The sequence below is a fragment of the Eulemur rufifrons genome, chromosome 8, assembly GCF_041146395.1.
Source record: "Eulemur rufifrons isolate Redbay chromosome 8, OSU_ERuf_1, whole genome shotgun sequence".
NCBI classification, from domain to species: Eukaryota; Metazoa; Chordata; class Mammalia; order Primates; family Lemuridae; genus Eulemur; species Eulemur rufifrons.
The window spans coordinates 24,698,340-24,711,880 of record NC_090990.1 but is presented as its reverse complement, the minus strand read 5'-3'; the positions used below and the strand labels follow the sequence as shown (position 1 = coordinate 24,711,880).

Sequence of the window (13,541 nt, the reverse complement as noted above, 5' to 3'; positions counted from 1 at the left end):
GAGGCACCTCTCTTGCCTCACCCTGGGTTCTGTTCTTATATAAATGTGACAACAGCTGGTTATCGACACCCATATAACTAAGACCTTAAAATGAACTTGTATAACAACTTTCATTTAGAATGTGTTTTGACTTTGCTTCATCTAAGAAAACAGAGGTGTTATAATATTTCAGGAAAATCAATGCCATGCCTGAGCTAATTCAACAGCTCAAAGTTTATCCATAAGCAACGTTAGCCAGAATTTTGGACCTTGTTATCTAGGTTACCCACAGTAGGTAACTGTTGTACTTCTGTTCCATTATGTCTTGTCATGACATAGCTTGTCATTAGGAAGTTCCTTTTAGCAGAATCCACTTATCATTAGACTTTTTGGTAATCTTAACTACTACTCTGGCTGATACCATGATATGCAATACCATGATATACCATGATATCCTGACTTTTGCAAATGATTGTTTAGAAAATGGGCCAGGCTCGGCCGGGCGCGGTGGCTCACGCCTGTAATCCTAGCACTCTGGGAGGCCGAGGTGGGCGGATCGTTTGAGCTCAGGAGTTCGAGACCAGCCTGAGCAAGAGCGAGACCCCATCTCTACTAAAAATAGAAAGAAATTATATGGACAGCTAAAAATATATATAGAAAAAATTAGCCGGGCATGGTGGTGCATGCCTGTAGTCCCAGCTACTCGGGAGGCTGAGACAGGAGGATCGCTTGAGCTCAGGAGTTTGAGGTTGCTGTGAGCTAGGCTAACGCCACGGCACTCACTCTAGCCTGGGCAACAGAGTGAGACTCTGTCTCAAAAAAAAAAAAAAAAAAAAAAAAAAAAAAAAAAATGGGCCAGGCGAGATGGCTCACGCCTGTAATCCCAGCACTTTGGGAGGCTGAGGCAAGAGGATCTGTTGAGGCCAGGAGTTCAAGACCAGCCTGGGCAATATAGTGAGACCCTGTCTCTACCAAAAAAAAAAAAAAAGGATGTACGTGTAATCTGCATGAGGTCAAGAGTACTCAGTCTGTGTTACTGCCAGTTCCATAGGGGAAATATACTAGCTTATCCCACTACCTGTTCTGGTCCAGTAGTCCTCACATTGTCCCTGAGAAATAAATGCCTTGGAGGTGAGTGAGAAGTCAAGTGTTGAGACTCTGTCCTCCCCCACTTCCCTCGTACACTTTCACCAGAATACCTCCTTTTCTTTTTTTTTTTTTTTATTGTTGTTGTTTTCTGTTTCACAAATTGGAATTCTGTGGAAAAGTTCTGTGTGGCAGGAACTCATTGAGAAGGGGAACCATTGATGAATATGGAGCAGTACTTCTACAAGCTAAAATTTCCTGAGCCCTTAAAAACACTCTCTTTTGCGTCCTCTGTTCAACTCACTGGATAGCTTTCTCACCCTCTTAAAAACTTGTCTTCAGAATAGTCTCAAATGTTTGTGTTCAGGGCTGTTTATGGAGCAGTAGTCTTCTGTTTTTATTTCATCTGAAAACGTTTTCATTCTTTGTTTTTAGATGCCAGTGAGAGCAGGTGCCAGCAGGGGAAGATAGAATTTGGAATTGGCCTGAGATCTGGTGGAGAAACTCACCTCCGGCTTCTTGAAGGAACCCCCTCCCTCCAGTCATGTTGGACTGCCTGCTGCCAGGACTCTGCTTGCCATGCCTTTTGGTGGCTAGAAGGGATGTGCATTCAAGCAGATTGTAGCAGGCCCCAGAGCTGCCGAGCTTTTAGGACAGACTCTTCCAATTCCATGCTGGTGTTTTTTAAAAAGTTCCAAACTGCAGATATTTTGGGCTTTCCACCTGAAGATGATATACCACATCTTCTGGGGCTAGGTTGGAGAAGGGCATCTTGGAGGAGGCAGAGCCCACCCAGAGCTCCGTTCAGACCTGCTGTATCTTCCAGTGACCAGGAAAGCTTAATCAGGAAACTTCAGAAGAGAGATATTCCCACTGAAGAAATAGTTACACCTGTAATGACACAGCATTCTAAAGTGAATGGCTCCAAGGAACTATCTAATCTGACTGCCAGTGGCTCTGCAGAGGTAAGCATGTTATGAATAAGGAAACTGTTAAATCTGCTCTTAAATTTGGCATGCATGAGCAATGAAGCTGATGGTTGTGGGCAGTGTGCATAGGCTGAGGAGTGTATGTATTAACATAAAGCTGCTTAGTGTCATCTTAGTTGGTGCCGCCCACATGCAAAAGGGTCATTTGACCTTAGAAATGTTCACTGCGTGCAGATCTGACCATTGTTTTGGTAGAAGCAGAAAGCTGCTCATTATCTAGTCTAAGCTGGTTCTTGGCTACAGGTAAGTGCAGTTGTGTGGGTATTAGTCTCCACCAACAGTTCTGCAGCATTTTCTGCCAGATTGCAAAACAGTTGATTGATGTGGTTGCAGTCAAGTTCTTCTCCTCCTCCATCTCCCGCCTGTAAACACGTTCTTTATGAGGTAGTTTCTATTCCAGTTTAAATTAACTATGCCTGGTACTGCAGATTAAGATCTTACCTGCTGGGCTGGGGAGCCGGATGTGGCCATTAGCCAAGAGTTCTCTGGAGTGAATTCTCACCAAGCTGTGTTTGCCAAGGGAGATACCACCAGTAGAGTTTATTCTGCTTATTATGTTTCTTCATTGTTGATCTTCCTGGGCAAATGATTAAAAGGAATGACTCACTCTATGCTCAGTCTCCCTTGATTGCTGTGACTTTTTTTGTATTTGTTTTGTTCTAGTTGTCTCTATCGGGTTGAAACCAGAGTGGGCTACTACATGCCAGGCACTGTGTGTACTAATTGTTGTACTATGTCATTTTGTTTAATTTTCATAGTAATATTTCCAAGTAGGTAATATTAGCCCTGTTTTCATGGTGAGAAAACTGAGGCCCAAAGAGGTTAAACAACTTGCCAGTGATCATGCAGCTAATGATTAGCATAGCTAGAATTGGAACCCATATTTAATATTAAGGAAAAAACTTTTCAGCTTAATATTAGAGAACAGTTTTAGGTTTAATATGCCCATAAATACTTATGGAAACATACTATCAATGTTAGGTACTTTCCTAAGCGCTATAGAGATACAAAGGTGAACAAGACATGGTCCATCCCCTCAGGGAGTTTACAGTCTAGTGGAGACTGAGACAGTAAGCTAGGTATTTATAATAGTGTATAATTATTGCATTAACAGGTTTATGTACACAATACAGTAGGACCACAAAGAGGAAGTGATTCGCTTGAGCAGGCAGGTGGTGTGTATGCGCAGGTAAGACTGGACAGAGATGTTTGACATTTCTTGAAGGATATGGAGAATTTCACTAGGGTGGTTAAAGATAGTAAAAAAGCATTCTGAGCAGAGCTACAGTGTATGCAAAGGCTCAGTCAGCAAGTATTTATTGTGTGTTTACTATGTGCAAAGTATTATACTAAGCCGGACACTGGGAATATTATAGTAAATAATAGAAACATGATTTCTGCCCTAACAATGCTTATACTCTGGCAAGGAAAACAGAAATTACATTTCTAATAATTAAATAATTATAAGCTCGGTGTGGGTTATGAGAGGATAAGTACAGAGTGCTGTGAGAGCTAACAGAGACTAAGGTGTCAGGTTAGGTTACCCTAGGAAAGAAAGTTTAAGCTGATTTTTGAAGTAGGAGTTAGGAAAAAAAAACGGGGAAAGAATATTTTGGGCAGAAGAAATAATTTCGAAGGGTGCTGGGTGCCCTAGAGCATAGCAAGATCAAGAAATTGAGACAGACTGGTCTTGCTGGGCAAACAGAGAAAGACAGCTAGTGGTGGAGGAAGGGGCTGGAGAGGTGTGCAGAGCCTTGAGGCCTTCTTAAGATATTGGCCTTTATCTTAAGATCAGTGGGAAATCATTGAAGAGTTTTAAGCAGGGAATGACATAATCAGATAAATTGCTGTGTGGTGAATAGACTAGAAAAGGGCAAGAATGCACAGTTGACCCCTCCACTGCACAGTTAAAAATCCACTTACGACTTTTGACTCTCCCCAGAGTTTAGCTACTAATAGCTGACTGTTGACTAGAAGCTTTACTGATAACATAAACAGTCAATACGTATTTTGTATGTTATATGTAGTATATGCTGTATTCTTACAATAAGGTAAGCTAGAGAAAACAAAATGTCATTAAGAAAATCCTAAAGAAGAGAAAATATATTTACTATTCACTAAGTGGAAGTGGATCATCATCAAGGTCTCCATCCTCATCGTCTTCACGTTGAGTAGGCTGAGGAGGAAGAAGAGAAAGGGTTGGTCTTGCTGTCTCAGGGGTGGCAGAGGTGGAAGAAAATTTGCATATGAGTGGACCCGCGTGTTCAAGGGTCAACTGTATGTGTCCTGAGACTCTTCAGAAACATGGCACCAAAGAAGAAGGTTACAGACACAGGAAAGGAGGAGATAAACAACAAATAATTGCTTAGAGCTGTTGTTCTCAGACTTTAACAGGCATCAGACTCCCTTGGAGACCTTGTTAAAAACAGATTGCTGGGCCCTAACTCTAGGGTTTCTGACTTGGTAGATCTCGAGTAGGGCCTGATAATTTGCATTTCCAACAGATTCCTGGAGAGAGTGCCAATGCTGCTGGCCCAGGGGCCACACTTTGAGACCACCCACTGCCTCATGGATGGGGAGGTTAGAATACAGAGCACAGAGCACAAGCTTAGCCTTATGCAGGATACCTCCTCCATTGTGATAGGGAGAAAGGGTTGGATGGGATGCAGTCAAGGTGGGCTTATAGGTTGGGTAGAAGGAAATTATGTTATTTCTAATCTTGTTCCTGTTTTTTCTGCAATGTGATAGATCGTTTATGGAGAGTGGAAGCAGAGGTAGGTGGGGTGGGGATAGGTGGGTAATAGGCAGGAGAATCAGAGGTTTAGGGAGAGTGGTAAAGGTCTGAAATAGCCATTGTGAAGGACAGGAGATGGCAAACTAGGTAAGGAAATAGGAGGATTGCTGGGCAGCCTTGAAGATGGAGACTGTGTATTTGTAGCAGTGGTTACTGATCTTTACAGCTGTGTGATTCTTCTCAGTAGCTCTCAGCAACCCTGTCAAGAAAAGGCTGATAGTTTGATTCATCCAAGAAAGAAACTTTGCTAGGTAGTTTGTATAGAAGAAAACTGGAGTGTGGAAATGGAGGTTGTTGTTAAGAGAGTAGATAAAAGAGAGAGTGTAAGAAGATATGAAAAGAGGTAAAGGATAGGAGGGGGATGACAGAGGTAAGACAGAGAAGTTTGGGGCCAGGTGCTGTGGCTCATACCTGTGATCCTAGCACTCTGGGAGGCCAAGGTGGGAGGATCACTTGAGCTCAGGAGTTCAAGACCAGCCTAGGCAAGAGTGAGACCCCGTCTCCACCCAAAATAGAAAAATTAGCTGGGCATGGTGGTATGTGCCTGTAGTCTTAGCTACTCGGGAAGCTGAGGCAGGAGGATCTCTTGAGCCCAGGAGTTTGAGGTTGCAGTGAGCTATGATGATGCCACTGAACTCTAGCCTAGGGCAACAGAATGAGACCCTGTCTCAAAAACAAAAACAAAAACGAGAAGTTTGGCATTTAGAGGTTTCCATGATGGGAAGCAGATGTAGAAGGGACAGGTGAACAAGAGTCCTGAAAGGACAGGAGGTGGCGGTCAGAGTATGGGATATGTGAATTTAAGATTTTGAAGGTGGAGTTGTTCTGGTGATAACAGGATCTAGGGTGTGGCTATGGATGAGGGTTGCTGGGGTAGAGTAGAGAAGTTTATTGGCTACAGGGAGCTCAGAGAATATGTTAAATGAGTTATCCATGTGAACACTGAGATAGTCTTTGATGATGGTGGTGGTGATGATGATGATAGTAACACTAGCTGATGTTTACTGAGCACTTACTATGTGCCAGGTGCCATTCTGAGCCATTTACATGTATTAACTTGTAATATATACAACAAATCCTATGAAGTACTATTACTATCCCTATTTCATAAATGAGGAAACTTAGGAAAAGGAAGGTTAAGGAAAATGACTAAAGCAACACAGCTAATATATGGTAGAACCAAGACTTGAACCCAGGCAGTCCGATTCTATCTAGAGTCTGTTCTCTTAACCCTCTTATTCTTCAGGCAGGACTTGGAGTGAGAAGGAATTTTGAAAGCCAGACATCAATGCTACCAGTAAAGTAGGGGGAGTGACGAGTGAGTTGGGAGATGACAGCTATGGTGAGAGCTCAAGTGTAGTGCACCAAGGTAGCAAAGGAGAAGAGGTTTTTACAAGGAGCTAGAAGAGTAATGGTTTGCAAAGGGGATGGGGAAGGGGGAGCAAAGAAAATAGCTCCAGCACACTACAGGATAATTATGGCTAGTGAAACTAGAAATGGATCAATAAACTTAGAAATATGGTGAATATAGACCAGACAGTCTCCTGGAAGAAGTTGAAAACTCAAACTTGGGCCTTACAGAATTCAGGTATATGCTGGCAGGAAGATCCTGAGGATGTGTTGGCTGGAGAGTTCACTTTCTTCTTGTTTACCAGCAGTGGGCAGTGGCAATAAATTGCTTTTAGTGAACAGGATTTCAAGAGCTTTGTGGTCGAACATGGAATGGGTAGACCTGAGAGGAGGAATATTGAACTTGAACTATGAACCCAGGAGCGGGAATGGGCTTTTGCTGCAGGTAGTGTTGCACGGAAGCATGTACACAGTTTGGCATTGCATATTGCGAACCACAAGCATTGCTAAAAAATGGGGCAAAGTGAAGCCTTCAGATCCAGACAAGTTATATTTGACCTTATATGCCATGCTTAGGAGCTTGATTCTTACCCTCAAGGCCATGGATATCTCTGGAAGGGTGGTAAGATTGCCTTGTGCCTTCAGAACAGTTAACTGGTAGGCATTTCTTTTGGGAGAGAACTTGGAGTTCAAACTTCTGCTTAATGCACTAGGGAAAGGAAGAGAACTGTATGCACTGCAGATCTTCTAATTAGGGATGACTGGCTAGCAGCACTAGTTTCTAGTTTGTACTGTTTTCACTAAGGTAGGTCAAGCAACTCTGCATCCCAAGTGGGGAGAAATTGTATCATAAATTGCACTTGTCTTGCCTGAAATGCCTGTAGAGCTGCAAAGGCAATGGGTTGTCAGTATGCATTTTTCATTCTTTTGGAAACATTCATATGTTATATCCAAAAGCAGGTATTGTGGACCTTTTGCAATTTCCAAAGAGGAAAGGAATGTCATCAATTTATTCCCTTTTCTCAACTTAAAGAGGGAGAAGCTTGTCCTGCTTGGTTTAAGTACTGCACCCTTTCTGCACCATTAACCTCTGAATTGTTGGCAGGAGGAATATGTATAGTACCAGCAGTTCAGCCACTGGCAATTAATTGTTGCCAATTCTGCTTTGTGAGAGAGGAAGAAGTGCTTTTTTTGAGCCCAGGAAACAAAGGTCCACTTAGGTATCCCCATGTGTAAGTCCTGGCTTTAGGAAGACTGAGGTATTCCTCTCTCTACCATCATCATCTGCCTGTTCCCAGTCAATAATCACAGCATTTCAACCCCTAGCAAACCAGTGGCTTTCCGTGGAACAAATGACTGAGGATAAATGAGCCGTGAGCACCTGGACATCCCTCTGCTGCCTCCTTTCACTGGGAACTCTTGTGCTGGCTCCATGCAAGGCCTGAAGATAGAGGCGTGGGGTGTGGGCAGCGACAGAGAATAACCTTACATAACCAACCACAGAAACCTAAGCAGTGCTATTTCCCTTCATGTTTTTGTTTCTTTCTTTCTTTTTTTTTTTTTTTTTGAGACAGAGTCTCACTCTGTTGCCCGGGCTAGAGTGAGTGCCGTGGCGTCAGCCTAGCTCACAGCAACCTCAAACTCCTGGGCTCAAGCGATCCTCCTGCCTCAGCCTCCCAAGTAGCTGGGACTACAGGCATGCACCACCATGCCCGGCTAATTTTTTCTATATATATTTTTAGCTGTCCATATAATTTCTTTCTGTTTTTAGTAGAGATGGGGTCTCGCTCTTGCTCAGGCTGGTCTCGAACTCCTGAGCTCAAACGATCCACCCACCTCGGCCTCCCAGAGTGCTAGGATTACAGGCGTGAGCCACCGCGCCCGGCCCATGTTTTTGTTTTGTTGATTTGTTTTTCAGGTTTTTTTGCTTGCTTGCTTGTTTTTGGTTTTTGGTTTTAAATGTTTCCTTTACATCCTTTAGGCTTGTAACATTTTTGTCCAGGGTTCATTTATGCTTCTGGTTCTTACTTCCTGACAAATTTGGGATCCCTTAGGGCTGCTGTCCTCAAGCCCTGGCTGCAGCCTGTTAGTCTTCAATGAAACTTAGAAAGTGTTGGGGGGGGCGGGGTGGGGGGGTGGCGCAGCAGGAGATGAGCTGTGGGGTGTGCTCCCCATTGTCCCCATTGCTCACCTCACCCTTCTGCCTGTCCCCCCATTCGTGGAATAATCGTTTTCCGTGAAACTGGTTCCTGGTGCCAAAAAGGTTGGGGACCGCTGCCTTAGGGTCTAGTTTTCCCCAGATTCTCATTCTCAGTTATCTGACCGACAGGCTAAAAGCCTTTACCAAAAATGTTTTAGTGCCAGGCTCCCTCCCTTCTAGACCTCTGTCTGGTTTCAGTAATCTACGTGAGTTTCTCATCCCTCATTGAGAAGGTTGGCGTTCCCACCAACCTTCCTCTTACACCGGTGGTTTATCGCATCAAGAGAAGAACTGAGCAGCCTGCTTTCCTCGTTGCATATGGACATGACAGCAATCCCTGTAATTGCAGTATTCCTCTCCTGAAGTATTCGTTGTTGAAACACAACACCTTTTCCTTATTTTTTTCCATTATAACTACTCATTTTCTCCTTTAATCTCCTAAAAGTTCTGGTTCTTTAATCTACTTATCTGGTTTTTACTATGTGCAATGGGTTTTAAATTGTGTTTGTTGGCTACTTTGTAAGCTAATTTATTGTCTTAGTCCATTTGGGCTGATATAAAAAATACTATAAACTGGGTGGTTTATAAACAACAGAATGGTATTTCTCACAGTTCTGGAGGCTAGGAAATCCCAGATGAAGGTGCTGGCAGATTTAATGTCTGGTGAAGAGCTGTTCGTCATAGAAGCGCGTTCTAGCTATGTTCTCATGTGGTAGAGAGGCAGACAAGCTCTCTTGGGCCTCTTTTATAAGGGCACTAATCCCATTCAAGAGGACTCCACCTTCATGATCACAATCACCTTCCAAAGGCCCTACCTCCTAATACCATCACCTTGGAGGTTAGGATTTCAACATATGAATTTTGGGAGGACACAAACATTCAGTCTATAGCACTTATGAAGCAAGAGATGACGGGGATTTTGGTGTGAGTCCTTAACAAATCCTTGCCAACTGGCAGAATTTGAGCCATATCCCAAAACTAGCTGTCTGTAGCCCCACAGGCTGTCATCTTTCTCCCTTTCCTCTTTCATGGGTGGTCTTAGTTACTCTAAGGAGACTCTCAGAAGAAATGACTTTGTAAATATTTACTGCAGAGATAAACCCTGCCACGTTCTTCAGTCTTGGCTTTGGTTGCTGAGAATTGAGATGGGATATGTCCATAAACCCCTCTGGCTTTGCTACTGCAAGAGGACATTGTCTTTCTTCTGATAGGATTTTTATTAGTGACAGTGGTGGGTTTTGTTTTATTTCGGTACCACTGTGTCTCAAATCAAAGTGTGTTGGAAGCTGAGTTTTTGTGAATTGTTCTTTATATTGAGTAGACACTAGGATAGCATATGTCTTACTAAGGAGGGCCCTTACCTGCACTGTGAGGATATGACCTGACACGTGTGAACATCACGTGTGCACCCTGCAGGCTCCTACTCAGAATGGAATAGGTAATGTTGGAAGGTTTTGTTTTGTTTTCTCGAAATACGGCATTGGCCTGCTTGATTTGGAGAGGGTAGCCTCAGAGTGGCAAGGAGGAAGGGAGAAGGAAGAATAGAAGAGATGGAGAGATGGAGAAAGAAAATGTGAATTGAAACCTTTCATCATTCTAAATAAGGTTTCCTTGAAGAAGAAACAGGTGCATCCACCTGGGGCATGATTATATGACATACGGTTGTTCAGAATTGGGTTAGTTTTTATGATTTCTGTCAAGTGCCAGAAAAAAATTGCCCAAGGAAATTCCACCCAACTCTATATCATCCCCTAAAAATTTCAGTACTACTTCAAAATTTCTTTTTTCTGTCTGTCTTTCTTCCTTTTTTTTTTTTTTTAGAAATAGGGTCTTGCTCTGTCACCCAGGCTGGAGTACAGTGGCATGATCATAGCTCACTGCAGCCTGGAACTCCTGGGCTTAAGTGATCCTCATACCTCAGCCTCCTGAGCAGCAAGAACTACAGGTATACACCACCATGCCCAGTTAATTTTTCTTATTTTTTTTGTAGACAGTGTCTCACTGTGTTGCCCAGGCTGATTTCAGACTCCTGGCCTCAAGCAATCCTCCCATGTCAGCCTCCCAAAGTACTGGGATTATAGGCATAAACTACCGTGCCTGGCCTTGTTATTCTTCTTGATGAATTGACCCATTTATCATTATGGTATAATCCTCTTTATCATTGGTAATTGTCTTTGCTCTGAAGTCTGTTTTGTCTGATATTAACATAGCCACTTAAGCTTTATTTTTATTAGGGTTAGCATGATATATCTTTCCCATTATTTACTTTTAACTTATTTGTGTTTTTATATTTAAAGTGAATTTCTTACAGACTGCATATAGATGGGTTGCTTTTTATCCAGTCTGACAATCTTTGCTGATTAATTGGAGTTAGGCCATTTACATTTAATGTGATTATTGATGTGATTCGATTTAAATCTACCAACTTAGTATTTGTTTTCTATTTGTTCCATGTGTTCTTTGTCCATTATTTTCTGTTTTATGCCTTCTTTTGAATTAATTTTTTTAATTCTGTTTTACCCCTTTCTTGGCTTATTAGTTGTAGTAGCCAGAATAATGGTCTCTAAGGATGTAAACGTCCTAATCCCAGGAACCTGTTAATTATGTTACGTTACTTGGCAAGGAGGAATTATGGCTGCAGAGGGAATAAAGTTTGCTAATCAGCTGACCTTAAAATAGGAAGATTTTATCTTCTGTTACCCTGTATTCTCCAGGTAGGCCCAATGTAAACACAAAGGTCCTTAAAAGTGGAAGATGTAACAATGGAAGAAAGACTCAGAGATATAACGTTGCTTGCTTTGCAGATGGGGGAAGGGAGACCATGAGCCATAGAAGGTGGGTGGCCTCTAGAAGCTGGAAAAGACAGGGAAATGGATTCCTCCCCTAAAGCCTCCAGAAAGGAACACAGCCCTGCCAAACCCTTGATTTTAACCCAGTGAGATCTGTGTTGGATTCCTATTCTACAGAAGTGTAAGATAATAAATTTGTATTGTTTAAGTCACTAATAGCAGTGATAAAAAAATTTAATACATAGTTATAATTCTTTGTTGTGTAGTTTTAGTGGTTGCTATAGAGTTGATAGTATACATCTTTAGCTTATCAAAACTATCTTTAGTGATATTTCACTTTCATTTTTGAAAAATATTTTCACCGTTTAAATAAATCTAAGCTGGTAGATTTCCTTTTTGCTTTCAGTACTTTAAAGATATTGTACCTATGTCTTCTAGCTTGTATTATTATATTTCAGTGGAGAAATCTGTAATTTTTATCTTTGTTCCTCTATTTGTGATATATTTTTTTCTCTGACTGCTTATAAGATTTCCTCTTTATCACTGTTTTAAACAATTTAATTAAGTTGTTCCTTGGTGTAGTTTTGCGTTTATGTGCTTACGGTTTTTTGAACTTCTCTAATCTGGAATAGAATGTGGGTTTATAGTTTTCATCAAACTTGGAAAATTATTGATCATTATTTTTTCAAATATTTTTCCATCCCCCTCCCTCTAAGAACTGAAGTTACAAGCATATTTAGCCACTTGAATTTGCTTCATGGTTTGCTGATGCTCTCTTCATTTATTTTCAGTCTTTTTCCCCACTACTTAAAGATAAATAGTATAAGTAGTGCTTAGGCAAGTGTTTCATTTTGAATAGTTTCTACTGAAATTCCTCAAGTTTACTAATCTTTTATTCTGCATTGTCTAATCTGCCATTAAATCTCTACAGTGTATATTTCATCTCCTATGTCTCATACATATTTGTCTTCAGAAGTTTGATTTGGATTTTTTTAATGTCTTTTATGTCTCTACTTAATATGTTCCGTCTTTCCCGTAACTTCTTGAACATATGGAATGCAATCATAATAATTATTTTATCCTTGTCTACCAGTCTGTCATCTCTGTTATTTCTGAATCAGTTTTAATTGATTGATATTTTTCCTCATTACAGATTTATTTGCCTGCTTCTTTACATGTCTGGTTATTTTGGATTGGTTGCCAGACATTGTAAATTTTACCTAGTGAGGTGCTGGATATTTTTTGTATCACTATGGGTATTCTTGTACTTTGTTCTGGGATGTGGTTAAATTATTTGAAAATAGTCTGATAGTTTTGAGTCTTTATTCTAAGCTTTGTCATGTGAGTCCAGAGCTGTATTTAATCTAAGGTTAATTTTTCCACCCTACTGAGGGAAGAGTTTTATTAGTACTCTAACTGATGGCTTGTGAAGTGCGAAGTTTTCCATCCTGGCTTTTGGAATAGACACTATTCTTAGGCCATGTGAACTTGGATACCATTCCCTATAATCCTTTTGGGTAGTTCTTTCCCTGGCCTTGGGTAGTGTCTTCACATACAGGAGATGATCAGTACTTAGTCGAATACTTGAGAGGACCTTCTTCAGATCTCCAGAGTTCTGTCTCCATGTAGCTCTCTTCTCTCCCAGACTCCCAACTATATCTCTTCAATTCTGAAAGACTGCTGGCCTGTGCCTGTGTTTCCCCTTCCTAGGCTACAGCCCAGAAACAGTCCCTAGATGGCAAGTTGGGACAATCATAGGGATCACCTTACTTGTTTTTCATCTCTTACAACTGCTGTTTTTTGTTGTCTTGAATGCCATCATTCTGTGTATTTTGTCTGGTTTTTTAAATTGTTTCAGGTGGGAGGATAAATCTTCTGCCTGTTACTCCATCTTGACTAGAAGCAGAAATTCACCATGTTTTTTGTCTTTTTTTTTTTTTTTTTTTTTTTTACCTTTTGGCATTCACTTGCTTAACCACTACTTATACTACTTATTCTTCCAGACTCGTCCCAGGCTTTACTTCTTCTAGGAAGCCTTCTCTGATACTCACTTCCCAAATTGGGCCCAGGTGCTCTCCTAAATGTTTCCACAATACTCTAAACCCTATCATTGTATTTTTAGTCTGAGAACATAATGCTTATTGTTCAAACTCAGTACTTCCAGGTATATCCTTGATCTTATGTTTTTGCATCTTTAGTTGCTATTCCATTGCTCTCCCTTCCCTTTCATCTAGAAATATCAAGGGTGGTCTGTACTTGCTTTCTCTTGTTTATTTACTTGTATTTAATCCTCAGCCCTGTGGAATTTGGTTTCTACTGAATCTACTCTTGCTGGATTGCCAGTAACTTCACAG

At 41.3% G+C, this 13,541-nt stretch overlaps 1 protein-coding gene across 2 annotated transcripts in view; it reads left to right on the top strand.

The window, feature by feature from the left end:
• Window positions 1-13,541, top strand: part of KIAA0319L (KIAA0319 like) — a 95,483-nt gene that overhangs the window by 37,675 nt on the left and 44,267 nt on the right. Inside the window, exons 3-4 of one of the 2 annotated variants that reach the window (XM_069479751.1) lie at window positions 1,501-2,030; window positions 3,169-3,243. In XM_069479751.1, coding sequence (XP_069335852.1) covers window positions 1,501-2,030; window positions 3,169-3,243 — 605 coding nt within the window. The remainder of the gene's footprint in view (window positions 1-1,500; window positions 2,031-3,168; window positions 3,244-13,541) is intronic. The other variant, XM_069479752.1, reaches the window with a different exon arrangement.